The 27,899-nt window shown below is 38.1% G+C and overlaps 1 protein-coding gene across 1 annotated transcript in view; it reads right to left on the reverse strand.

Moving 5' to 3' along the window:
* Window positions 1-3,978: 3,978 nt before the first annotated feature.
* Window positions 3,979-27,899, reverse strand: part of CPB1 (carboxypeptidase B1) — a 33,478-nt gene continuing 9,557 nt past the window's right edge. Inside the window, exons 4-11 of the mRNA XM_027061634.2 lie at window positions 22,447-22,546; window positions 22,258-22,359; window positions 21,309-21,410; window positions 18,585-18,695; window positions 18,405-18,495; window positions 17,335-17,537; window positions 6,172-6,256; window positions 3,979-4,351 (exon numbers count right to left, since the gene is read on the reverse strand). Of these exons, the coding sequence (XP_026917435.1) occupies window positions 4,164-4,351; window positions 6,172-6,256; window positions 17,335-17,537; window positions 18,405-18,495; window positions 18,585-18,695; window positions 21,309-21,410; window positions 22,258-22,359; window positions 22,447-22,546 (982 nt within the window). The 3' untranslated portion in view covers window positions 3,979-4,163. The remainder of the gene's footprint in view (window positions 4,352-6,171; window positions 6,257-17,334; window positions 17,538-18,404; window positions 18,496-18,584; window positions 18,696-21,308; window positions 21,411-22,257; window positions 22,360-22,446; window positions 22,547-27,899) is intronic.

Below are 27,899 nucleotides of genomic sequence, written 5' to 3' on the forward strand. Positions count from 1 at the left end.
ATCTGGCTACGGAACCTTGGCGGGTGGTCCTTAATAACATAAAATATGTTTTTGAAGCTACATTGTAACTTATCAAAACACAGAATATTTTGAATGTATTAAAAATACTATAACCTCAAAAACATTGATGTTTCGTCATCTGTGAAATGGAGATGCAAACTGGATTCTGGCAAGAGGCTGTGAAGGCTAAATGCGATACCATCTGTGAAGGACTTGGTGGATGGTAGGTGCAAAAAAATATGCCCGTGCCTTCTAAGCACTTGGTAAAAAGACTTACAGTTGGCCACTATCAACTGGAGTGTCAGTAAATATCATGTGCTGGGTGAAAGTGATGGCTGTGTTTTTTAGAGGTGAAATATCTTTCTGTTTTTGTTTTACTGGGGGCTACTTCAGGAAAGTTTTTTTATGTTACAGCTTTTCTTTTTGGAGTTTTGTTTTCTGACTCTTCAAGTAATAAATTCCTACTGAAAATAATTGAGCAAAATACAGAAAATTTGAAGGAAGGTAGAAATCACCCTTAATCCTAGTATTCTTATATATTTTCTTAAAGCCATTTTGTGTGTGTGTGTGTGTGTGACTAGTTTTAAAACTGTAGAGAAGGCTTGTGTGTCTGTTTTTCAGGTTAAGTAGGAAGGATGCTTGTATTTTATTTGGAGGAAAGGATCCTGCCATCTCTCAGGCTAAGACTCTATAAATAATCTTGGACTTCTTAATATCTGTTACATATTTCTGTTCCCTGTTTCTAGAATAGGACATTGACATGTGATGCTTTTTTTTTTTTTTTAAGACTTCCAAATCCTCCCTGATTTAGTTAGCCTCTAAAGAACAGATACAATAGATGGATTTCAAGAATATTCTGGAGCTGTTTCTCAGAACTGCTGTGATTTCTTGGCAGGCATAGTTCTGTATAATCTTGTATTATCGCCTCAAAATTTACAAAAGATCTTGGCACATGCATGCTATAGGATGAATAGCTATTGGACAGCGTGTCATTTTAGGATTGACTGTGTAAGGTGGTGTGATGTTTCATAGATCAAATTAATCTCTTTCGAAAGATTTAATGTTGAATGCCTCACACAACAAAAATTTTCCACCCTTCTGGATCTTTGAACTCCGTGGAGTTTTGCAGTAGTATATGCCTAGCTGCAGTTTAAAATATTGCTTTATTTTTTAAACTATGTATTTTGTGCATATATTTAAACATTATCACAAAAAAGATGTATCTTAGAAAATGAAAGTGAAGATTCTCTTGTGATTTTACTAGAGTCTTTCAAATGATTCTCCAAATCAAATCCAAGACGCTTCTGGATTACCTTTAGATATATCATAAAGGATGTGTTGAAAGAAAAATGTGTTGCCTTTCATTGTGGATATTGAATATTGCAGCTTCCCTGCAAAATGCCGCAGAAATACTTGTCTTCATTCGTTGAAGGGAAGGTGGCATTTCTGGACAAAGATGTGGGTGTGTGATTCAGCCAGTGTGAGAGCTGGCTAGAGGGGGAGTGACCACCTGCTCAAATGAGGTGACCTAAGAGGCTCATCAAGACCCCATTTGGCCCCCAAATAACCTCATTGACTGTCATGATTCCTTCTGTTTTTCTTCTGTGCCTGAAATTTTCTTTTGATCAACTCATATAGGTTATGTGGCAAAAACCGGTGACTACACGGGATGTTATTCTAGATACGTAGAATTCCCATATTCCAGACATGCTGCTTTGGCAGGGTGAGAGCTTGGGACTGAGGAAGGACTCAGAGCCTCTCCTGGGATCTCAGTGTGGGAGAAATTTAAAGGAGGGAGGAGCAGAGGTGCCCTTACGGCCAGAGGCTTCTGGGTAGGCCGGTTTAGGCAGGAACCCTGGACAGTTTCTGGTCCACCTGGCAGGAGGTCATATGGTATTGCACTGGGAAGGTCTAAAGCAGAAATCTCTTTGTTTTTTTTCTCAGTTTAGCTCAAGCAAGTGGCACCCCTAGCCAGAGAGCTGTTGGCTTTCAGTCAGCCAGAGGTATAGCAAAAATGTTTCTGGTACGAGAAATCTTGGATACATGGGAATTTAAATGAGATCTTATTTGCGTATTTACTTTCCTAGTCCTTATTTGTCTTAAAAATTCCTTGGAATTTTTGACAATTTCTAATTTAAAGCACTTAATTTAGAGACTTTGGAGGGTTCTTTATGGTTTACACACATGACTTCTGAACTTTGGGTCACAGCATCCCTTAGTTTGAGGTCAGTGTTACTTGCTAGAGGTGGATTATGGGAGTGTTTTGTGGAACTACCTGTGGATTGAATGGTATACCTTCAGCAGTGTAACTTCACTTAGGTAACTCTGGCTGAGTTAGCTTTCTAATTCCCAACATGGATATAATTTAAACAACATGGGGGAAAGATAATTTAGCTAAATTGCATCTATGTTTTTATTACTGCCAGTAGTGCTTGAGAATTCATGGGAATTTCTTTTTTTGCACTTACGTGTCTGTTTCTCTGCTTCTTTAAATGATGTATTACTAAATTATTTTGCTGAGGATTGCTGGACGAATTGTAGCAGCAGCACTGCTACCACCTAGTGGACAATTAATGCAATTAATCATTCTTTGGCTTGACAACTTCGAAACACACCTCGGTGACTTCAAAGGGTTCTGGTTTTGAATAGAACAGTATCAAAAATATTTTAATATATTTTGCCAGATATGGAATCCTATTTTACTTGAATCCACACAGAAAGCAATTAGCTCATATTTTAAAGTAGAGTACTAAAGTAGATTATAAATTAAGAGATGCCTGCAAATTGTAACTAGATACCTATTATTATATTTTAAAATTTGAACTTCGCATAATACTCTCTAACATTACCATGTTCAGTTCCATTTCTGGGAAACTTCAAATCATGGAATAATTTTTGCCTCTTTTGTTTCAGGCCTAACAGGTGCACCCAGGGTTCCTGACACCCTCTTGTTTTATTTCCAACCTGCTTTCCACACCTTAGCTGGCTGGTGTTTTAAAAACTCTGGTCGTGTCATTTGCAATCTAATGTTTTCAATGGCTTCCCATTGTTCATATACTGATTTTTCTAAATCCTTAACCTCTTTGCTGTGCCTTATGGCCTTTACTTCCCTCCTCATCCCCTGAACAAGCCCTTCTTCGCTCAACTCTCTAGGTTCCTCCCTCTCTGACTTTCTTCTTACAGGTTCTGAATAGTCATAGGGTTTGGAAGAGGCACTCCCTTCCTCCAGCTACTTGTGACTTATTCTTCAAGTTCCAGCACTCCCTGAGAGAGCCTCCCCCCTGCCCCCCATCAGGGAGGTAGATCTTTTAAATGGTCTTTTTATGTAATTTGTCTAGCACTTACTTGCTTAGTGTAAATTAAATCATGAACTATTAAATAATTAGTTTAATAGGTAATTATTTCATGTCTGTCTTCCCAAATGTCCATTGAAGGCAGAAATGTCTTCCTTTTTCATTGCTCTGTCCCTGATTGCTTACCAAAGTGTTTGGCATGTAGTAGACAGTTCATAAAATAAATGAGCTGAGGGACACCTGGGTGGCTCGGTTGGTTAAGTGTCTGACTCTTGGTTTTGACTCAGGTCATGATCTCACGGTTCGTGAGATTGAGCCCCATGTTGGACTCCGTGCTGGCAGTGTGGAACCTGCTTGGGATTCCTCTCTCTCTCTCTCTCTCTCTCTCTCTCTTCCTCTCTTTCTCAAAATAAATAAACTTAGAAAAAAATAAATGAACTGAGATGAAATCTAAACCAAGATGGGGTCTTTCACCAAACTGAGTTTTCTTAAATTTCCCCTTATATTTCTCCTTCCTTATATGCCCTCATTATAACCTGTGCATGTCTGCAGTCTTCCAGAGTTGGCAAATACCCTGAGGACTTTTAACTCCTATATGGCTGATCCTCATCAACACCCTGTGTGGCTTGCTTAGTCATTTGTTCACATCATTTCTTTTTTCTAAAGAAGTAGGCAATTTGTCAGGTTTTATAATTACAATAGATTCACTTTTATTATTACAAGTATTAAAAGATCCAAGTAGTTTAATAGACTGATAGCATAAAAGAAAGATTAGGATCTGGAAAATTTACAGGGAAACAAAAATAAGAGCTCAGGATTGAAAATAAATGAAGAGTGAGCACTTGGAAATAAGGCTGTCAGCATTTTCTACTAGTATGGATGTTCCATGACGTATCTGGCAAGATACTTGATGGCTAGCATCGTTTCTTCACAGGTTGGCCGAATTTGGGATTCAGGGAGGACAAAGCCATATCTGCCTTTATCCCGGAGTTCGAAAGTAAAAGAATATTTGATTCCTTGGTCATAAGCCCAGTCATCAGAGCCCCCAGCAGCAGGATCTGCAATGTGCAAACAGCAGAAAAACAGAAAAACAAAAAACCAAAAAACTTAAAATCCAGGAAGAAAATTAAAAAAACAAAAAAACACACACCATCTTTCATTTGTAATTACAACTGTTTTACAGGGCAAAATATTCTAGAAAACTGGATTATAAAGGCTATGGGGGTGTTTTAAAAACTCAGGACAATCTTACCTTTACTCTTGATTATAGTGGGAATGACATGTTTCATACTCCAGGAAGTATGTAATTTATAATATAATATAAACTTCCCACTGTGCTTGTATGCTATAGTAGACTATAACATATGTAATTTGTTGACAAAATGTATATAGTTTCTGGAAAAAGAGTATTTGTGTCCTGGGAAAATAAGGTAAGCTTCGTGATGACTGGTGATCGGCAAGAACTCTAAATCCCGAGGAAACAGGGCTGAATGATGAAATTGGAGCATCTTGAGGGCAGTGCTGTGCCTTTATATTGGTTTCCTCAGGGCCTAGCATATGGTCTGGCATAGATTGGGCATTTATTCAGCTATTCATTCAATAACAGTTATGATGTTACTGCCACGTGGATTTTATATTTATTCAGTCATTAGCTCATTTGTTCATTCATTCATTGATTAATTCATTCTTTGATCTGTTTATTCCGTCAACAGTTGTACAGCCCTCACTGGGCAGCAGGCCACGGGCTGTACTCTGGAGGTGCCAGGATAGAGGCAAGATGTGACTTCTGCCCTCCGAGGTTTAGGGTATAATGGAAAAAGAACCTTCATTGAATTAGTCTGAATAAAACATGCAAGAAATTCACAATATATGACTAAGTGGGCTATTTCTGTTGGAACCCTGTAAGAAAACAGTATGCCCCATATGATTCAGAGCAGTTGAAAAAAGTCCAAGAGTACAGAGAACTGTATTCAACATAAAACCTAAAAGAAAACAACAACCCAGGATTGGAGCCTCTCCAGCTGCACAGGAGGCCCTGTGATGACAGGACTGGCCCTTTTCCCTTGTATTTTTAGTCCTTTCAGATCTGGGGCAAAAAGAAATCATGCACAGGCAAAGGAAAATAGAAGTAGAAGTGGAAAGTGGGGCCTGCAGGATGTGCCTTCCCAGTGACACTCAAACTCTGTAGCATCTAAGTGAAATCTGAACTCTGGGGTCCAGCCCCTACCGAACCCTCTTGCTGTGTGTCTCTTGACATTTGCTCTAACACACCGAGTGACTGGTCAGAGGGGCTCACATCTATCCCTGGAAAGTGGCTTGAGCCCGAATTAGCCCTCACACCTGCAGTCTGTTTAGTCAGGGAAACACTCCTTCTTCTGCTTGTCATCAGCAGTTGTCCTTCCAGGTAAAGCTTCTGAGTCATTCTCCTGGGTGGTCATCCCTGATACCATGGGATGGGCTATTTGGTCCTAGGTGGTGCTCCTTCTTTGCTCATCCTCTGTCCTAGCACTTAGCATCCCTATATTTAGTTTTCCTGCTTCCCTACTGTGGGTTCTTAGAAGACTGTGCTGGTTCCCCCCCACCCCCTTCCCTTTCTCCTTCTCTCTTGCCTTCTCTCCATCCTTCCTTTCTTCTCTAGCACCTAGTGTGGGCCTGGCACATAGTAGTGGGAGCTCAATGGATGTTTATAGAGAGCAAATGTTTTTATGGGTTGAAAGGGATATTTTTTCTGAACAGAAAACTGACGACACGTTGTATAAAAAATTCACTGTCAGGCAAAAGCCACATGCTTCAGATGATCTAAGGAAAGTCTCTGGGAACCATTTGTCGCCTTTTTAGGCATGCGGTCTCTTTGCACAGTTCTGAAGCCAAGACTCACAGATTGTTGTAGCTCCTGGGCCATATGTGTACTTGGTGCCATACAGTGTGGCAAGTTCTTTTACGGTAGCTTTAGCCAGGGCATTCTGCAAAAGAACCAGCAGTTAGTAAATAAGTGAAAGCACACACTGACAAACAAACAAGTATCTGTACATTATTTTTAAGACATTGAAGAGACACAAGACACAGTTTGGGTTCGTTTTCTACTTACTCAGGGCCCATTCTGAGTTTTTAGCTGACCTAGTCACGTGATCCAAGTCATTCTTGGGTGAGGATGTCTTACCTCATGCCCTCTCCAGGCACTCACTCCGAGCTTCCCTCTGTTCCACACAGAACGTGTTGTGTTGTGGCAACACCATTTGCTGGCCTCTGAGTTCTCAGTGATTTTTTTCTGTGTTTTATCTCCATGTCTTCAGGGTCCAGGCCAAGGCTTACCACTTAGTGGTTGTCCAGGAACTAATTGTTGGAACTCTGAGGACAATTAGCACTCTTGCCCTCTTATTTAAGAATTAGGTCCTTACATTTATTTCAAATCATTGTTGCAGTAACCGGCAATAAGTTCTATTTTAGTCGGAGGACAATCTTTTACTTTCTTTTCTTTTTCATTTACATAGAACTTAGTGTGTCTTTTCCCCCAGGTATTCTTATTTAGACTTGTTAAACTTTTTTTTTTTTAAACCTTAGTTCAGGCTAGAGAAATGAAGCTACAGTAATCTGTAACTGTCCCAGATATCACATTCATTGATACAGTAAAATGTCACTGTGTATTAAGAATTAGGCTATGTCTGAGGATTAGTGTGGCAAATCTGTATTGTCTCTGGTGCTTGTACAAAGAGAAAAGCTGGAGACAAGGAGGTCTTTGTGGTTGTGCAAAGAGGTTGTCTACCTAATGCAGGCAAACAAACAAATCAAATACGTGCAAAGTAACCCCAAACAAAACAAAACAAAACAAAAACTACCTGGAAATGTGGTAGGTTATAAAGTCAAGATAAAATAGTATTATATGAACTGGGGTATGAGTATTAAAAACTACACATATGAACGATTGGATATTCAATATAGTGTTTGCTGCCAGCATAGAGATTTTTAGGAATTGGCAGTTCCAGGGATGAGGGTGGTTCTGGCTTTGAAGATTTTTAGACTGAAGAATTAGACAACATCTATTTCAAAACGAAGAACATTCGAATTCCAGAATTTAAAAAAGTGGCAAGTATTAATGTGTGTGTGTGTGTGTGTGTGTGTGTGTGTGTGTGTGTGTGTGTGTTTTAGAAGCAGCATCGTTCTCTTCAAGGATCCACTGCTTTTCTGTTCCCCTGCACCCAACTACTCAAGGGCAAGGGCTCTATACCCCCAGTCCTCCCTAACTCCCTAACATCCACTGACATACTGCATATTTAAATGAATCACTTGAAAAGGAAGGCCTGACTTGGCTGTCTTGGGAATAGATTTGAGAATCTGATTGTTTACTACAGAATTAGCCATAATTCATTCTGGTTATGAAACTAGCCATATTTCATACTTTGGCATCATGATTATGTCTCGTACATATGCTTGGAAAGCTGTGAGGTTGGTGATGAAATCAAAATACTCCGGGTATTGCAAAGTAGGAACTTCCCTTTGTCCTTGTTCTAATATCAAAACCAGTTTAGTGGTATCTTATGTCAAATTGACCAGAGCATGGCTATAAAACTTCAGGGTTCCAGCTCCTAAATTGCTAATGCTTTATTAACCAAGTGGTAAATTGGAAAATTTAAAAAGAATTATAAAATAGAATAATTCTATTTTTTTAGTTTTTCTGGTTTGGTCCACTGAAATGGGGTAATCAGTTTCTTGGAACTAATTTATTGTTCTCAGAGTTTGGGGACAGTGACTTGAAACTTATAGGGTTTCACTTCCCTTTTTTTCCCCACCTGGTAAACGAATATATGCTTTCTCTTACTGCATGGAATCTTTCACTGTTGTGGTCTAAATGTGTAGCCCTGTTGTTTGAATCTTATTCTGACCAACATACTAGAGCCAGGTCTCGTCTCTACCCTCTAGTACAGGGCCTACTGCAGACTGAAATGAGAATAATCTATTCACAATTGCATAATGCTCAGAATAGATTTGAAACCATCTTTTACAGATGTGAAACATGGTGAGGTACTAATTATTTTTGGTAAGTAAATTGTATATTTTCTCCTCCTCTGTAATTTCATTAACTTGCATTCATCTGAGGATGTCTGTAGTTATTTTTCTATAACGCAGAACCTCAGATCCTAAAGAACTCTTATTCCTTCCCTACTTACCTTTCTTAGGCTTTTCATCTGTTCTGGGTTTTTTTTTTCCCTGTCTTTAAGCCTTGAATTATTACTTTTAGCTAGAGATACAATTCTAATAAGTTCTGAGGGTCTCAGGTTCAGCATTATGACTATGATTAACAGTACCGTATTGTACTTGAAGGTTGCTATGAGAATAGAGCTTTAATGTTCTCACCATAACAACAAAGCAACAAAATAGCAACAGCAACAAAATGATAATTATGTGAAGTAAAGGATGTATTAGCTAATGTGGTGTCCATTTCTCAATGTATATGTGTATCAAATCAACACACTGTACCCCTTAAACCGATACAATGTTATATGTCAATTATATCTCAATAAAGCTGGAGAAATAAAGAAGTGTGATTCTTCGGGATTAGTTCCAAACATGAACAGTTATGAAGACTAGAGGAGATTTAAGACAAGAAGGTCACTGTCATTATCTATTAAACTCCTGAGTGCCTGTTGACCTTCAAGTCTCTTAATAAGGTTATTGGTATGACATAATATTTGAGTTATCTGACAAAACCGAAGGGGCCTACTTGTGATCTGTTCTCTCTTTTGACTTATCAACTTACCATTGTAGTCATAACTACCATTAGGGCCACACAAAAATGTGCAGTTTACCTTTCCTCAAAGTGATAATAGCCAAGTGCTTTCTAAGACTTCGTAAGCATCTTCTGGAAGCGGTTGTTCTGCCTTTGTTGCAGACTCCAATATCTCAGATTGATGTTAGTTTAAAAAGGATGTTAATTTGTTCCTGCCACTGGTGCACATTGCAGGAACCTTTAGTTTGTGTCAGCCTTTGCTCTCCTTGTCCTCAGTTGCTCTAACCTCTTGATACCTACTCATCACTCATCTTCTGAGTGTCACCTCATCACCACATCTCTCAGTGGCTTTCTCACCTTCTGTTGAAGTCCGGCCTCCTTTTGGGCATAGAGTGCGAGCTAGGCCCTCCCTCCTCTCCCAGTCTGCACCCCTTGCTGTGCATTCCTCTTCCTTCCGAGCTAGGTTTCCCTGAGCTACTTCTTACCTGTGCCTGCCTCTTCTTACCCCCATCACATTGGGTATCCTTCTCCCTTTGTTGAGGTTCTCTTCTCATCTTTGTTGATTTGGAGAATTACTGTTGTCCTTCCAGATTCAGTTTTAGTGTCACCTTCTCTGTGAAGTTGCCCCTGACTCTCTTAGAGAGCATTGATTCACCCTTCTTTTGTGAAAGCTCATACCACTATCAGAGTTCCTGTCACTCTATTCTATAATGAATTGTTTTTTTGCATCTATTTGCCCCACCCCTCAGGCAAGCCCCCCTGTGGAAAGGGATTCTTGGCTATTTACTTTGTATCTGCAGCAGATTGTATAGCATCTAGCACATGGTTGGTTGATTGAGTCTTATCCTAGGACTTTGGGGTGTTACAGATGGGCCTGATTTGGGTGGGTGTGCAGGATGCTGAGCTCTGTAAAGGCTGGGACATGTGTGAGTGGAGATTGGGGATGTTTGTGGGGAGGGTGGTGGTACCATGTAGTGATAGTTGATGGGTTGCCACAATTACACGATACATCTGCTGTGCATTTTACTTATTTCCAGTAATTAAAAAAAAATGAAGTGTGTGGACCCTTTCTCTCAGCCTCTCCAAAGCTAAGAGACAAAAAAAAACCTAGAACAGACATTAATTGACCAAAATATCATATTTTAAATTCCAATGATCTTAACAAAAATCCCTGGAATCAGTGTGGGTCTTTTCTTTTGAAGAGTTCAAATACTTTCACAAATGTTACTCATTTATCTTTCCAACACTATCTGTCCACATTTCATCAGCATAGAATTTTCTAGCAAAATGGAATGCCACGTGGGGCAGCACGCTCAGTGGGAATGTTCCAACCAAGCTGGGTGACTGACCCCAGCCAGGAATGGTAAAAGAGAGATAATTCCTGCATTCGCTAAAATGTTAGAGTGGTAACTCCTTTCCCTTGTACATTTCTGTAAAAAGGGACTAAGACAGCTGACGAAAGACCCGCAGAAGCAATAGCACATCAGAAAGCATGATCCACATCTTGAAACTCCAATTAAAGACTCTTTCTATACAACCTGTTATTTGAGGGACATCTTACATCCTTGCTCAATGGGTTCAAAATAAGAACTAACATTTACATAAAACCTTAGACTTTACAAAGAGCTCTTGATAAGAGCTAGATATTTTTATCCCCATTTTACAGATAAAAGAACTGAAACTCAGAGAGGATAAAAGAACTTTCCCAAGGGCATGCAGCCCCATAAGTGGCTGACTTGAGCTAGGTTCTTCTTGCTTTAAATCCTGTGCTCTTTTTCACTTCTCCTTGTGGCCTTCGAATACTTCAAAAGAAGTGTTGCTGGAGCTGGTTTTACCAATTGTAAAGAACAGAAGGAAGCTAAATATAAATCAGCCTCAGAGAAAACTTTGCTTTCAGTCAAGGCCAAACATGGCCAGCCTTTATTAATCCTTAGATATGAGTTTCCTACCATGTCTTATGCATGTTCTCTTTTGTCACCTGTTTTCTTAAAAAGAGGCCTTGGTCATAGAGCAAAAGACAGAGAGAGTCTAAAGTGTCACATCTAACTCAAAGCCCAAGAGACAAAAGACCAACTAGTGTAATGTTTCTCAGGCTCTGAGCTCCAGGGGGCTGGTAAGATGAATAAGGCGAGGGTGTTCTTTTCCACTGACCTGCGTTCCCAGATAACATGTGATCAGGAAGCCCCTGTCTCATGGCTGTGCCCATGGTCTTCACTGCAAGCCAGAGTCATGGGAGGCGGGGGGCTGCCTCTTCGGGTCTTCCGCTGGTCCATTATTCCAGTACAAGGAAACAAAAGTTCCAAACTGACTATGGGGTATAAGCCAATTCGAAGGAAATTTTCTCCAGAACTTTGTTTCTAATTGGAAGTTCTGAGTTTAATTATTCCTCTGGGTGAATACATGTGATAATGGAAGCATCAAAATGATCTTTAACTGCCGTTTCCTTCCTTCTGTTCTGTGATAATGGGTAACTTACACCAAGGGACCAATGAGGAATTTAACTTTTATAATTTTGATGCAAGAGGAGAAGCCTGCAAGGCCCATAGGCAGGCACTGAGGAGAAGGCCTTTGGGACTTGAAAAGACAAACATGTTTCTGAGAAAAACAGGAGGGTAAACAAGTGCAGGCTCTGGTTGCGAAGCCCGAGATTAGAGAAAGGCAAGGAGTTAGGGGAAAGGCTTGGCTTGGGAGAGCTGGGCCTGCCCGTCTTGGCAGAGCTCATGGGGAGAGTGGGAATGCTTGCACTGATGTAAAGCAGTTTTTTCTTTGGCTGATCTACATACATACTTTTCAGCTCTTTAAAATCAAGGAAAATGTGAAGGGTGAGTCAGCTGAAGTTGCAAAGTCTAGAGTGTGTGTGTGTGTGTAGGTGGTACTTCTTCCAAATAAATATTAAAAAATAAATGCTGTATAATGAGAATGTACTGTGTCTTTTGCACTTCAGATTTGCAGAACACTATAAACTATTTGTGAGGAGGGTGAAAGCCAGGGGCCTTGAGCCAGGAATGTGACTTTGTTCTTATCTTAGTTTTAAAGCAGGGTTTCTCAACCTCAGCACTCTTGACATGTGGGCTGGATGATTCTTTGTTGTGGGGGCTGTCCTGTGCATCGTAGACTGTTTATCTGCATCCTCTGGCCTCTGCCCACGAGATGCCTGTAGCACTCCTACAGTTATGACAACCAAAAATGCCTCTCCAGCATTGCCAAATGTCTCCTAGGGGGTCGGCTGCGGTGGGGGCGGGGGGCGCAAAACTAGGTTACAGGAAAGTCAGATAAAAGACATAATTATGGTAAACACGAGTGTATTTTAGAGACAAAATTGAAAAGGAGGACAACCATTTTGAAGGTTCTCCGAATGCCTATCTTCTTTGCTGATGATAGTATAAGTGTCTCTTAAACACTGCTGCTAGGTCAATGCTGCTAAAATATCACTTTTACTAGCCAGGTTGCCAGATTTAGCAAAAAATACAGAATGCCCCATTAAATTTAAATTTCAGATAGAGTGAATACTTCTTCAGTATAAGTCTGCAATATTTGGAAGATAGGTACACTAAAAATTGTTATTTCTCTGAAATTCAAATCTAACTGGGAGTCCTGTATTTCAGCTGGCAATCATATTTACCAGGTTACAGGCTCTAGGGCCTGCTATGACACAGGACTCATTGTGACATTTAAGTCCCTCCAGAATCTCCTTACCTCACTCCCGCTCTTCCTCCACAAGAACACTTGAAACAGGCTGATCCTTCTCCTTCCCTCTCCATTTTTCAGTGTCCTTGCACATTTGTTGGCTCTTCTGTCTGCCTAAAATGCTCTCTTCAGCCCTCTGTCCCCCAAACCCTGCCCATCCTTCAAGGCCCAGGATAAATTGTTTCTCCTTTCTATAACTTTCATTGAATAGCTTTATCACATATTACCATTTTCCTGCCCTGCATTCCTACTACTGTGCTTAGTTTGAAACTCCACATTCTGTACTTCTCTTGTATGGTTTCTGATATCTGAGTCTTAACATTTCAATAAGATCTGACGTTTCTGATAGCAAAAACCATGGTTTACGCTGAGCACTTGATAGGTACTCAGTGAAATTTTTGGTAATTACCTGATGAGCCATGTACTGACCAGGCCTCTGTAGGAGAACTTTAATAGGCCAAGAAGTCACTTAAAGTGTATAGTGATAAAACAACAACCAGTTTCTCTAATTAAATAAATTCTGCGGTTGTCATCTAAATTTTTTTTTTTTTTTTGTATTATAAGTGAAATTTAAAAGTTCTGAGAAAATACCTGAAGTGAATATTTTGTGTCTCAGGTCCTGGTCTGCCTTAGCTGCTGGTGGCCTGCCTGACAGTGGGACTATATCCTTGTCATTTTTGTTATTAGGCAGGGATGTGGGGACAGCTGTGATTGGGTATGCACATGGGCCTGCAATTATCCACCTTCTAATCACAGCATTTCTTCCCTCTGATTTTTATGTTTATCTCTAATCATGGTCTTGCTTTGTGCTCACATGCTTGGGTGGAGCAGTGGATTTCTATCTTGGTAGCTCATTAGCTAAAACTTTACTTAAGAGGTAGTGAAGTGCCATTGGACTAGAAGGTGTTAGGCTTTAGGAATGGATTCTTCTCTTTCGGTCAAGTTTAATAATTTTTCAGAAAGACAGTCATCTTTCTCCTGGTTAGAGAGTATATGCCCATGAAAGTATGGGCTAGAGTCATAAAGACTGGGCCCTGAGGTTAGGCATCTCAGCTGACCAGTGTAAATTCTTAGCAGTATCCAGGCACAGAGGTAATAATGTGTTTGTGGGAAGAAAGGCAATTTGATGAATGTTCTGCAAAATGGCTACATGGGCTACCCAATGTGTGGGTGTCTCTGGAAATTGGGGCAGTCTAGGAAGTCCTTCAGGATCCAATAGCTCTAGGCCCAAGGCTGTCTCTACTACTGGTGTTGGCTTAGCAAAACCTTCATTATTGCAGCTGGTAAATGAGAAAGCAGAACCAGAGAAATTTCAAGATTTCCAGCTGTAAAGTTCCATGCTTCTAATGTAGAAACGTGGTGTGAGAGGTATGTCCTGGTACCTTTGTGTGGTGCATATCAGTTTCCAGTTTGGTCAGTCTGGGGAATGGGTCAAGATACTTAGTTGACCAGTTATTATTCTGGGTTCCTGCTTTTGGACTTAGAAATGGTATTATGATAATAATAATAATTATTATTAATAGTGCCACATAGGCCCTTTTGGGGGGGGGGAGATGGACCAAAGATTTGGAGTTTCTTCCCTGCTCAGTAAATGCAAAGATATAGATAGTTTTGAAAACCTTTTCAATTAATTCTCCTAGTTTTTATTTACTCTGACAATAAAGAGGTCATACGATCCAGCATTTCATTATCTTTTAGAATTTTGGAAATGTAATTATATTCTTTTTGTGGGCCTTAAAACTTCCTTTGATGATAGTGATAGCTTCATATTGAATAAGTCAACACCGAGGAACTGGATAGTGTATGAAGCCATTGGAAACTCACAGTGCACTTTGTATTCTTTCTTTAAATAATATAGTATGTGTAAAAGCAGTTAGCAAACTGGAAAGCATTATACATGTAAGATATTTTTATGATTCTTCATATTTTTTACTGATCTGTAGACATATTTTTTGGTAGCTTTCTTTGTAATTCATGCTATTACTTCTCTTGTTCTTTTACTTCATTGGTCTTGTGCATTCTCTGAAGGTTGTCTCATGATATGAATAATTGTCAGGCAATCACATGTAACATCTTTCAGAAATGAAGCCACATACATTTTTATCATGACTCAGATATCAAAGATTGCTGTGTGTCCTAAATTTGCGCCAAGAATTCTAATAGAGGTACAGGATAATTTCCTTCAGTTTACAGTCTTATTCTCCTTGAAGCATTTTTTTTTTTTTTGCTACAAACATAATCTTGTAAGTTTTATAAATGTAAAGATAAGTAAGAATCATATCCATATCTATGCACTCAATTCTGTGTAAGACAAAGTCCACTTTAAGAAATTCTAAGTTATTTATAATGTGGTATGCCAAGAATTCATCTTGTTAATCTTTCCCTACCTTTAGTTTTCTACAGCGGGATCACATTTTTTTCTAGCTGAGAATTAATTTAAAAGCACTAGATTTGGATGGAACATTTACTGTACCCAGATCAAGACTTCTACTTTTTGTTCTTAATATCCTCATTACAAATAAAAACTGTGAAAAAGCCAACGTTTTTCTTTATGAGAGACTCAGATTCTTTTTTGGCTATGTGTATTTACTCATTAACACTACAGTTATGAGTTGCTCTAGCAGAATGTACTTAAGAAGTTAGTGAATTGGAATTATGCAAAATAAGAAAACGATGGAAAGGATCTCTAGTTACTCAAAAGATTTGTTATTTTGGGGTGCTGGATTAAATTCAGATTCCCAATGAATCAAATAATCAAATTAACATTCACTTTAGATTTTACTAGTGACACTTAAGTATTTCTTTTAAGACGCTAGGCAAAAGCTTAATCATAGAAAACAATGATTGGAAATTAAAGTAACTTTTAAATCAATTACTGTGATATAAGTACAATTAAATTTGCAGTTCAGCCACCTATCTTGTCATGCTCAGAAAGGGTAAGAAGTAGCATATACTTTTTCTTGAATTTATTGGTTTTGTGAATATAAAAGTAAACATCCAACATAAGATTATTTTATGGTTTGTATTTTTTGTATTATGGTTTGTATTTTTGTATCCAGATTATGAATATTTTACTGGATATAATTCTGTTTATTCCAATTCTTTGTTAATTAGAATTAACTTATTCCCCAATAAGAAAAAGTATTGATGATTTGTGAAGCAGCTCATTTCCAAAGAACACTTTAAAATTTTTCTGTTAGCATTAGTCCTTTAGAATTTGGGTTTAAAACTGGATATATTAAGCAAACTGGATATATTGATTATTGTTACACTTAATATGGCTTTGTCTTTTTCTTTTCTGATGTGGCACAGTTTAAACATATTCACATGAATAAAGCAAACAACATAGCCCCACCTTCTTTCCGCAGGGACTGAAATCTGGGATTGAAATGAGGATCTGACCACACCCATCTCTGGGATAGCAGGACTGTGAGCACCCACTGGGAACACTTAACAGATGGAGCATAATTGGAAAATTGAAATAGTTAATGGTTCCAGCTAATGATGTTTTCCTTTGTTTTTTTGGCTGTGGACAGGGAAAATGGGAAGCTTTTTGAAAAATAGATTTTTTTTTTTAATGAAAAGGATCTAGTTTTCTAAGAGGCTGAGTTATTTTCCCGTTTTGCTCTTCACAAAATATTTATAGTATTACATATTTTATTTGGTCTCTGAAAGACTGAAAGTACAAAACAACAGTTTCCAGTTGTTAAAGTCACTGGCTCTTCAAATTTATGCATTTAGGTAAGCCAAATATCTATGTCATTGTCTAAGTGGGAACCCCCCCCCCCCTTTATTTTTTGGCATAACTCAAATGCTTTAAATCTTACACTTGTTCTTAAGGTCATTGGTCCCAACTTATGGCAGCCAGATGTTTCATAAACTAGAAAATATTGTTTGAAGGATTCAAACCTGCTGATTTTAAAAAATTATGCATTGACATGTGATATTTGTTAATGTGAATGTTATAAAATTCTTATATTATTTGACGTTTCATGTGGTTATATCATGATTTTCTAACAAGATTGTGTTTTTTTGTGTCATAGACACTTAAATATTTTTTTGCATTATTTCCTATATCTAGGAAGTACCCATTCATACTATTCATTCATTGATTGCTTTACTACTGTGTCTCATATAATCAGACAGTGGAATAAGCAATTTTAAGATCTTATCACTTAACCCAGTATCAACCAAATATGCCAAATTCCTAATGACATCTGCCATGCTCTGCCTATGTCAGATCCAGCTCAAGGCAACTTGACAGAATTGACTTTCTGTTTGTGTGTGAGATGAAGCAACCTTGTTGATTATACCAGATGCATCTGAAATCATCATGTAGTTAGTATTGTGGTGAAGCAGGAATAAGTGTAGCTATTGTCATTTTGACAATTAGTGACTAAACTGGTTTAAATGTTGGGAACTGTTTCCCCCCATTAAAATCATATCTCTTTTAGCCAATTTATCAGCCAATTCCAGATTCCTTATAAATCTGTACTAAGTTTTTTCTTTGCTTCTACTGCCAAAAATTAATGGAACTTTTAGAAATTGGTTTTATAATTTTTTTTCTCAGGAATAGGATTTAAAAATTTTCAACAGTGAAATACCATATTTACTACCACAACTACTTACCAACTCAGCATTATTCTCTGTGAGTTTATAGTCATAGGAGTAAGGATAGAGCATCATTTGGGAGTATGAGTGGATTGTCACATATGCTTTGATGGAAGAGAGGTTGCTGCGGATGAAATTAGCCAGGGCCTTGGTCTCTCTTTCGGACTCTGCAGCAGGTCCACAGTAAGTGTCATCACAGGGCTTTCGAGAGGCTCCGACTTCTACAAAAACATATGTCATTAATGGAATGGCCACCTACTAAAGTTCTTACAAAGCATGTTTCAAACTTCCAATTTAGAGAGTTAAAAATAAGCTGTTTTTGGGGCTCCTGGGTGGCTCAGTTGGTTGATTGCCACGATTTTGGCCAGGTCATGATCTCGTTGTTTCGGTTTGTGAGATCAAGCCCCACGTTGGGCTCAGCGCTGACAGTGTGAAGCCTGCTTGGGGTTCTCTCTCCTCTCTCTCTCTGTCCCTCCCCCTGCTCACCCTCTTTCTCAAAATAAATAAACTTAAAAAGAAAAGCTGTTTTTATAGGCGCCCTCGTGATCATGTAGGTATATAAGGCATGCACATACATTTAGTCATGAGATTAGGGTCTTATGTTTTTAAGCTAATGGGGTAAAAAGTTGCATGTGAAATTATCAGTGTGTCTTTGTGTAGTATTATACAATGAAATCTCAATATAGTGCAAGAAAATTAATAAGGGGGAAACTAACATACATGAGAAATTTTCTTATTACTTGTAATCATTTTCTGAGAGTTGAATCACAAAATTGTAATTATATCACATTTTAATTTAAATAATTATTTAATGACTGTCTCCTCTAGATGATACATTTCAGAGTAGTAGAATTCTGTCTGGATTGCTCAGCCTTGTGTTTCCAGCATCTAGCACACCTGGGAACACTATACAGCACATAATATATTTTTTTGAGTGAATAAATAAACTGTGCTTTCAGAAAGCTAGAATTCTAAAATGTAAACCTTGACATTTTTTCTTATTTTAGACACTGTTTTGTTTTCCTATGTTGTTTGTCCTCCCAGGCTTTTCAATAGATGCATGGCAAAATGGTCAGCTAGATACTTACTGCACCAACCAGCATCAAAATTTCTGTTGGGGTCTGTGCCAATGCAGGTGGTTCCAATCTGGGTGGAGCGAGTCTTTCTCCACATTCGGTTCTGAAAGTAGATTGTGTGGTTAGGTCAAGTATAATAGAAAGTGGGTTGGTTTTAATTTCATCAGCCCCTCTCAGTATTGGTTCATATACCTTGGTCCAGGTGTAGATATAGCCATCAATATTGACCACAGGCAAGACATAAAAGTCTAACATGTTGAGAAGTTCTGTCATGTGGCTCTCATGTCCATAGGTGCGAATAGCCTGTGTATGAATTAGGAAGAGAATTTCATGAAAAAATGGAATGTGTGAAATTTACATAGACTGTATGAATATTGACTTTGGTAATAATATCTACCTACTGAGGTAGCTATTTAATATTTAAAAGGCAGTTAGCAAAATTTTACCCATAGTTTTGATTAAAATAGTTTTTAATTCTTCTCTGTTTCCAGGACATTCTATTACATCCATATATATAACTCGAATAATTATTTATTTAACTTTTCACTTTAAAGATGAGCAAAGATTTAATAAAACTAGACTATTAAAAAACATATTCATTTTCTAATAGTAACTGCAGTAAATTTTTTTCAAAGTGAGTAGGATATGAAGGTAAGACCTGTTTTTAGTAAGTAAGGAATGTCTATGGGTGGCTATGGGTGTTTCTGCTATCATCTAGAAATTTATTTAAGTTTTGTGAAACCTCCTGTAGATAGTCTCACTGGAGAGAATGTCCAATAAGGAAGAGGAATGAAGAAGCCCCCCTTTATGAAGTGAGCTCACATTGGTAGATTTTGGGTGGCTCTCACCAAAGCCTGCATAAAGATGAAAGTCTCCTTCTTACTCCTCTGTATTGAGAAGGGAACCCTGTTAAGGGACTAGCTACCCCTGCTAAGTAATGTGGACATTCCTCTATGAATGAAGGACCTCATACTCATTTATTATGTTCTTTTAGTCATAGTTCCTCAGCCCCAGTATCATGTTAAACTTCAATTCAACTCTTCCCTAGGCTTTTTTGAGTAGACTTTAAAATAGTTAAGGCTTCTATGTATTAATAGTTTTAAAATACTTTTTGTGACTCTACACATTCATTATAAAAACACATGATAAAATATGTAATGTTTAGTTTGGAGGAGCTACAGAACCGTGTTCTTTTTAGTGGTCTAATCTTAGAGATAACCAAAGTAATAATAAAAGTTTTTCCCTTCCAGAGGGCAGATGGCGAGATACCCACTGAAGTTAAATGGTGACAATTGGATACATAACATGTCTAGAAACCAAGACCATGACAAATATATACACAAGTGTTTCACACAAAAGACCATATATGGTATATAATAATATTCTTAATTTTAAAAGTACTTAAATATTTTAAACTTTTAATTCTGAAATAATTTTAGACTTAGAGAAGAGTTGCTAATGCAAAGGGTTCCCGTATGCCCTTTACTCAGCTTCTCCTAATGTTATCATCTAACTCAATCATGGTACAGCGATCAAAGTGAAGGAATTAACATTGACACAGTAATATAAGTTAAACCATAGGTTTTATTTAGAGTTAGCCAGTTTTTCCACTATTATTTTCTGCTCTAGGATCCAATATACAATCCCACACTATGCTGGTTGTCATGTTTCCTTTGTCTCCTCTTCTCTGTGAGAGTTCCTCAGTCTTTGTTTTTTATGACTTTGACACTGTTGAAGAGTACTAGTCTGGTTACTTTGCAGAAGCCCCCTCAATTTGGATTTGTCTCAATTTTTCTTTATGATTAGAGGAAGGTTCTGCATTTTTAGGAAGAATACCATAAAGACATTGTGTCTTTTCCGTACATAATACCCGGTGGTACATGATACTGATTTTGTCTTATGCTGATGATGTTACCAGTGATGTTAACCTTGATCACTATTTGGTTAAATAGTTTCTGCTGTTTCTCTACTGTAAACTTTGTCTTTGTAATTTAATACATATTTTTGGGGAGATACTTTGAAACTGCAAATGTCCTATTTGTCTTTAAACTTTTACTCACTAATTTTTGCATCCATATGTAGATTTTCATGAAATGATTATTACTGTGGTGTTCTAATGGTAATTTTCTCTTTTGTCCATCCTTTGTATATCCATTAGTTATAATTCTTCTTTAAGAAAGATTGTTCCTTCTTTCCCTTTTATATATTTATTGAATAATTTGTTTATATCAATATGGACTCATGGATATTTAAAAAATTTCAGTTAAAGGGATTTCACATATATCTTATTACAATTACAAGGAGTGAAAAACAGTATCATTTAGAGTAGGGACCACTATTCATTGTTGTTGTTTTTTTGTGAAGTATACGACAGTTACTGTCCAAAAGATAATGACGAAGCTAGTGGTTTATCCACATTTACTTTTAAATGACCTCTCCATTATACTACCAGTTAGTCTCTCCACCAAAGGTGGGTGAGAAAGTTCTGATGAGTCCAATTTAAATAAATCAAATTTGATAACTGTTTTAAAATCTTACAGGGGTTCCTGGGTGGCTGAGTCAGTTAAATGTCCGACTTTGGCTTAGGTCATGATCTCACGGTTCGTTCGTGAGTTGGAGCCCCGCATTGGGCGCTGTGCTGACAGTGCAGAGCCTGCTTGGGATTCTTTCTCTCTCCCTCTCTTCTCTCTGCCCTTCCTCTGTGCACTCTCTCTCAAAATAAATAAAGTTAAAAAAGTTTACAAAAACTTAAAATTTTACCTTATAAATGTTCCCTAAAATTGGGAACTTGTAATTATGATTTTTTTTTCTGTGTTACTACTCTTATTATAGCCTGGTTATAAGAAATTGAAGTTTTTTGTTAAATAAAAAAACACTTTCTACTTCCCTCCGCCCAAAATCATTCTATATACTGACCTCTTTCACAAACCATTGGCAAAATGCAGGGGAAATCCACTCTCTGGCATGGAAACCACAGTCCATGAAAATGGCAGGCTTATGTGGTCTAGCTTTGCCAACCTATTGCAAGCAAAGAAAAAGGGAAACGGTGATTCATCACATTCAGGGGTTAACATTCACTACCAGTGTGGGCTTTGGATTCAACAGGTGAAACTTGACAGCAGCAAGAGATATATCCTGTGATTAAATTAAAACACAATACTAGCACAGTATGTTCTTGCCTCTAGACACTCACAGTGTTTGAACTGAAGGCTTACATGGCTGTTTATTATTTTTATTAAGCTTGACAAGCTCATATTTTTCAGAAGATGCTGATTACACTGCTTAATTGTACTCACGTGGAGGTTATTTTCAGCTGCTATTATTAGGTGACATGACCAAGACAACTGGATGAGTAATTAGAAGTAATCATGATTGTTGCTAATCTTGTAAGAATTTTCTTCTCTCTCCCACTTACTCCTTGTCTTTTTATTTTCTTCATTAGAATTACATGACAAAAATGGCATTAGAGGACGACAGAAACAAATTGTTGCTACGCTTTGTAATGTTGCCTGATAGACGTGAAGTTTATGAACCTCTTTAGCAAATGGATTTGCAAACAACATCTGGGAGAGAAGAATTTCATCAAGGTAGGTGATCATTTACATTGCTTACAGGAATGTGGTTAAATTTATAGGACTTCTCTTATTTTATTGCATTTTCCTTTCGAATAAATCAAAATAATGATTTAAAAATCCACATATGATAAAAGAAGCTAGGGAATCTGTTTGATTCCCTGGGGCATATAGACAGGGAAAGAGTTATAACAATGCTGGGATGAGCATGTCTGTGTAACAGATGTTAATGTGTTAGAACTCGTTGATTTAAAGCCCTCAGACATGGCAAGGTCATGGTTAAAAATGATTACCTTGAGGAGATACATAGTGCGTCCTTCAAATGTGGTTCCGATGGCTCTGCGAGAGATGAGGCCTGGATTCTCAGTGGCGACTTGTTGAGTCCAAGCCTCTATCTACCAATGCAACCATTTGTGGATTAATGTGCCATTCTTAGTTCAGTTCCCAAAACAATGTCTGTCTAAATCATGTGCACATCATACCGTTTCCCATTTGTTGTACTTCTCATAACTGTGTCCAGTGGCACGGACCTGGCTGTCAAACTGGCCTTCTAACACAGATCTCAGGTTGCTTATCAATACCCTGCAATAAACCAAAGGGGAGGCTCCTGTGAACATATGAGTATTTCCCAGTGAACATGTGCAAAAACTTAGAGTCACTGTGTTAGTAAATGGTGCAGTACATTCTCCACGGAGTCGCATGTGTCCTCTGATCATTCCTGATGCCCTTCAACAGAGCTGCTCATCACAAAGAGTGAACATATCGTTGGAGAGTGCAGGTAAGGCAGGCTCTTTTCTCAGGCCAAACTTGAGATATTTACCTTTCCTTGGACTCTAAATTCAGAAAATGGTTTCCCCTGGTACCTGGGGCATTCTGGATCAGGGCCTTGGGCAGCCACACAAAAGTATGCATTTGAGCCCTATCTATGGTCTTTCTTCCCCAGGACTTCCCTGGTTTTAGCACTAAAAGTCACATGTCCCAGGAACCAGTCAGTCCCAGGTAAACTGAGACAGTTGGTCACTTGAGGGCCTTTCTCTAGGTTTTGAGAAAAATGTCTTGATGGGTGGAAATTCAGAAATATTAATAAACTAAAAATTTATTATTAGGCAAAAAATTCTGGGGTTAAAGAACTAGTTTCTGCTTGCCTATTTTTGGTTGGTTTAAAGTAATCAAAGAATGGCTCTGTAGCAAAGTATTATGAAAATTGGTGACAGACCTTTGAGGCCTGCTTATTTCCATAAATGTTTGTTCAGGTGAAAGTTCCTATTATAAAAGGCAGGCTGGAAGGTGTGGATTATGTGTGACTTCATTTGTCTTTGCTACTTACTGTTGAATGTAAAAAGTATGTTCTGAAAGGACAAAATTTTATGAGCATTAATGTCCTTGATCACAGCACTGTGAATATTATGGACAGAAGCTAGTTTGCAGAAACTTGTATCATCCACAGTGAAGCCTTGAAATGTTTTTATCTGACATACAGAGAATTGCAGCCACATATCAAAAGTCTACTTCTCCTGTGGCTGCTCCAAGGGCTTTCTGATGAAGTATGTCAGGGACATCCTCTGAACCTCCCTCCTAGTCTCTTCTTCGTTTGGTTAACTTGGGAATGAACTTGTGTCTGTTTATGGAAAATGCAATAAATTAATACTAAATATTTGCTCCCTAGCAAGAGGCAAATACTGTCATTTAAAATGTTTTTAAATGTTTATTTGTATATTTATTTTTGAGAGAGAGAGAGAGAGAGAGAATGGGGGAGGGGCAGAGAGAGAGACACAGAATCCTAAGCAGGCTCCAGGCTCTGAGCTGTCAGCCCAGAGCCCAAGCCAGGCTCAAACTCACAAACCTGAACCAAAGTCAGATGCTTAAGGACTGAGCCACCCAGGTGCCCCCAGGCAAATACTATCTTAAGGTCTTAACTGTCTTAAGGTGGTATTGAAAAGAAAAGGGAAAAGGAGCAGACTTAAAAATTTAGCTTGCAGAAAGAAAGTTTCTCTTTGAGCAGCCCTCAGTACTTTGTTAGTATACTCATTTTTATGCCTGCTGTAAATTACCACAAATGTAGTATGGTATAAAACAACATGAATTTATTATTTTACAGTGCTGTAAGTTAGAAGTCCAACACCAGTCTCAATGGGCTAAAATCAAGGTGTCAACAAATCAAGGTGCTTCTTTCTAGAAGTTGTATGGGAGAATCTGATTCCTTGCCCCTTCCAGCTCCTAGAGGCTGCCCACATTCCTTGGCTCTTTGCCCTTGTCTTTGAACTTTGAAGCCAGCAACAGCAACTCAAGTCCTCTGCATGTCACATCACTCTGACCTCCTCTTCTGCCTCCCTTTAACACTTGTAAGGACCTTGTGATCATGTTGGGCCTATCTGGACAATCTAGGATAATCTACCTATTTTAAGTTTCGCTGTTTAGCAACTTTAACGCCATCTACAACTCTAACTCCTCTTTGCCATGTAATGTGACATATTCAGGTCTTCTGGGGATTAAGATGTAGACATTTTCGGGGTGGGGGGCCATCATTCTGCCTGCTACAGTTAAGAATAATGTTTATAGTATGTTCTATAATTATATTCAACACCCAAATTGGATTGTTAAGGGATAGGGCAGAAGTAGGAAGAATCCAGAATTAGGAATCAAAAGGTCAGGGGTCATAGTTTTGACTAACTTGTAAGTTGACTTCAGAAAAATTATTTAATATCTGGGCCTAATTTCATAATTTTGAGAAGGGGGCATTTGATTAGCCGGTATTAATGTCCTTTTCAGTTGTAAAATGCAGTGACTGGACTCATAGGCCTTGGTCATAGATGTCTTTCAGGGTTTATGAAAAAAAAAAATTAAGCTAAAAGTGCCAGTTACCACCTTCATAACTCCAGGAAAACACTTAAAGTGGATAGTTTAGGAAAGTGATTTTCAAATATAATATTTATAAAAACCAAAAACAAACAAAACCAGAGCAAAGCAAGCAAAACAAAAACTTGAAAACAAAAAATAAAATTGGCCAAAACCTTTAAGAAAACATCTATATTCCATTCTAAGATCATCCATTTAAAGGAACACATCCTGTGTAACAAAGATGAACTTCTCTGACTGAATGGCAAAGCTAAAACTCCACGAGGAAACCGTAAATGGCATCTACTTTCACTGTAACAAGATTTTTCATCGTCAGTGAGCGAGTACAATATCATCTAGGTCACATGGCTTGTTAGTGGGTGCCCAGAGAAAAGAAATCATCACTGAAATGCTCCCAGGCATTCCACAGCCTCAAGACCTTCAATAGACAATTGTGTCTAAGACCTTAACTGTGGCCAGCTCTGATCTATCAGCAACTAGCTCTGAATAGAGGGACAAGAGACCTTCCCCTGCTTATGGCTATCCTTTCTCTGTACCTAATCCAAAAATTCACATTATTTAGAAGACTTAGTGACTATGTATGGATTAGTGTTTTGTTTGGTAGTTAGATGAGACATTCTGGTAGAGTTATTACTATGTTAACTGTTAAACGTTTTCATCAATATTAAGGACAAAGGAGCATTAAAAAACTGTTAAATTTAAGATGACACCCAAGAGTAAAAGTACCTTCTAGTAAGTTGCAAAAGAGCATCAGAATGAGGTTAATGTGGTGCTGACTTTTGCCTGAAGGCAAGGGATTGACCTGAAATGATCCTATCCAGCCTTGTGATTATTTGATTTTATTAGATTTAGGACAAAGCACTACTTTAGCTGTATTACAAATATTATTACCAAATAATGAGCTTCTATTCTAGGAGATTAAAATAATGCCTCTTAATGTAATAGGGACTACGTTACAGCTCCAGAATACAGGGGCATGTACACTATTTTATACTTTTCTATGTTCCTTTTATAGTGCCACCCAACTTCTTCTATACAAACATGCAAGCAAATTAGATTACAGGGACTCCCAACAAAACAAGGAATGGAATGTCTGAGAAGGAGAGACACGACTAACTTTTTTCCCCTTATAGATTCTTGAAAAAGGAGTATTTGGTTAGTTCCCATACTACATGCCCATTGCTCTTGAAGAACACTGTGAAGTACCCATTGCTATCCAAGGACGTTCCTGTCTTAATCTGAAATACGCAGAAAAATAGCAGTATAGGTAGTTAGTAACAATCAGTTTCTTCCTAGGTTGGATAGGGGAAAGACAACCATCCTGCGGTTTGTAGGAAGGTATTCTGTGAAGGGCTGCCCACCAAAAGGTCTGTCAGCCTGGCTTCAGAACGAAAAGCTGGAGATTTGCATCATCTAATTCCTGGTTTTTCTGTACCTAAGTGTACAGCATAGGCATAAAAATAGTGATTTTTCTTGGTGTACACATTGTGAATTTTTTCCCATGGCAACTCAGAAACTGATTAAAGCTGCCAAAGTGATACGAGTCTTGGTGAAGAAGGTTTGGAACCATGGAAAAAATCTGCAAAGCTTTTTTGTTGGAAGTTGTACAGTAGCTGGTTCCTGTCGCATGTAAACACAGCTACAAATTCTTGCCGACAGGAAACTGTCTAAACACAAATTAGTTACCATATGAGGTAATAATGGGATGCACAGGGACTGCTTGCAGCCCCAGCAAGGATATTGCTGGTGTGCTTCTCCAGGATTTCTAGGGACTTATTATTATTTAATATTTAGACAATTATATGCTACAAATGTGCTAAGCAGCAAACAGAAACAAAAATTAACAAGAGCTTAGCTCTTGGGAATATCCTATGTTCTAGATGAGACAACATTTACATCCAGTTCCCAAGAAGTTTACCCACTAAAAAAGGATTGAACTTTCTGTCTGATAAAAGGAATGCGATTAGAAGCCATTTTACTGCTTTGGGATATAGGTAGAATTAGGACATGATTCAGGTAGCTAGGGTTAGCTTATGGTCTCTGATATTCCTTTGTTTTTCTTAAGGAATTATAAAGAATCTGTCACTTAAAAAATATTACTGAGGACTACTAAAGGTTAGGATTTTTGACGTTCTTCCTAGTGTAATAAGAAGAGCAAAAAGTCACAGACATGAATCTTAATCAAATTTTGAAACTTAACTGTGTTATATCTTTTTTTTTTTTTTGAAGAGTCAATTCTTAAGGTCACATTTTGACACTTCCCTCAGGCAGAAGCAGATAGCTAAGCTATATGAGCCATGATAATGGGGTTAAGCAAAACAGTTTCTGTTGACCTTTAAACAATGTATCATCTCCCTCTTTGTACAATAGTAAACCATAGCAGCGGTCACAGCAGTAGTAGTATCAGTTGCAACTTATTTGTGTATTGTTTTGTTCATCTTCACAGATTTTTGAGAGAGGCATAATATCTTCACATTATGGATTAGGAAACTAAAATTCACAAACATGAAGCACATTATCTAAGGTCACAACCAGGAAGGTGCAGACCCAGGATTTGGATCTGGTCTGTGTTTTACTGGAACACTTGCTTGTTGTGTTAGGCCGCACCACTTCTGATGATGTACAGACCTCATAGTTAACAATTCTTACGTCTTCACTAGCATAAATACTATTCTATATTTTTAAGATGTCAAAACAAGAGAAGATTTTTTGTGAAATTCTTTAAGGTATATTTACCCAAAATATAATGAGGACTTGAGCTTGTGGTAGGCTGCTCTTGGATAAACATTTGAATGTTCAGGACTGGAGCTTGACAAACTGCCTGTTTGCTTCTCACTGACCCACTCCCTGGAGGAATAACTGTTTGGGATAAAAGTCCTCATTTCTTTCTTCCCTCTAGTGCAAATGCCTTCGGGTCAGCATAGTCTCTCCCAGTTATAAGGTTACATATAGGTTATATAATCTGTTCTCTGCCTAGAGTATGATTTTTTCTTTTCTTTGGCTAACACTGGCTCATCTTTAAGTTCTCAGCTGAAGCCTCATTTCCTCCAGTGGCCTTCCCTGACCCTAGAGTTGGTCA

The sequence above is a fragment of the Acinonyx jubatus genome, chromosome C2 (genome assembly GCF_027475565.1).
Source record: "Acinonyx jubatus isolate Ajub_Pintada_27869175 chromosome C2, VMU_Ajub_asm_v1.0, whole genome shotgun sequence".
NCBI lineage: Eukaryota > Metazoa > Chordata > Mammalia > Carnivora > Felidae > Acinonyx > Acinonyx jubatus.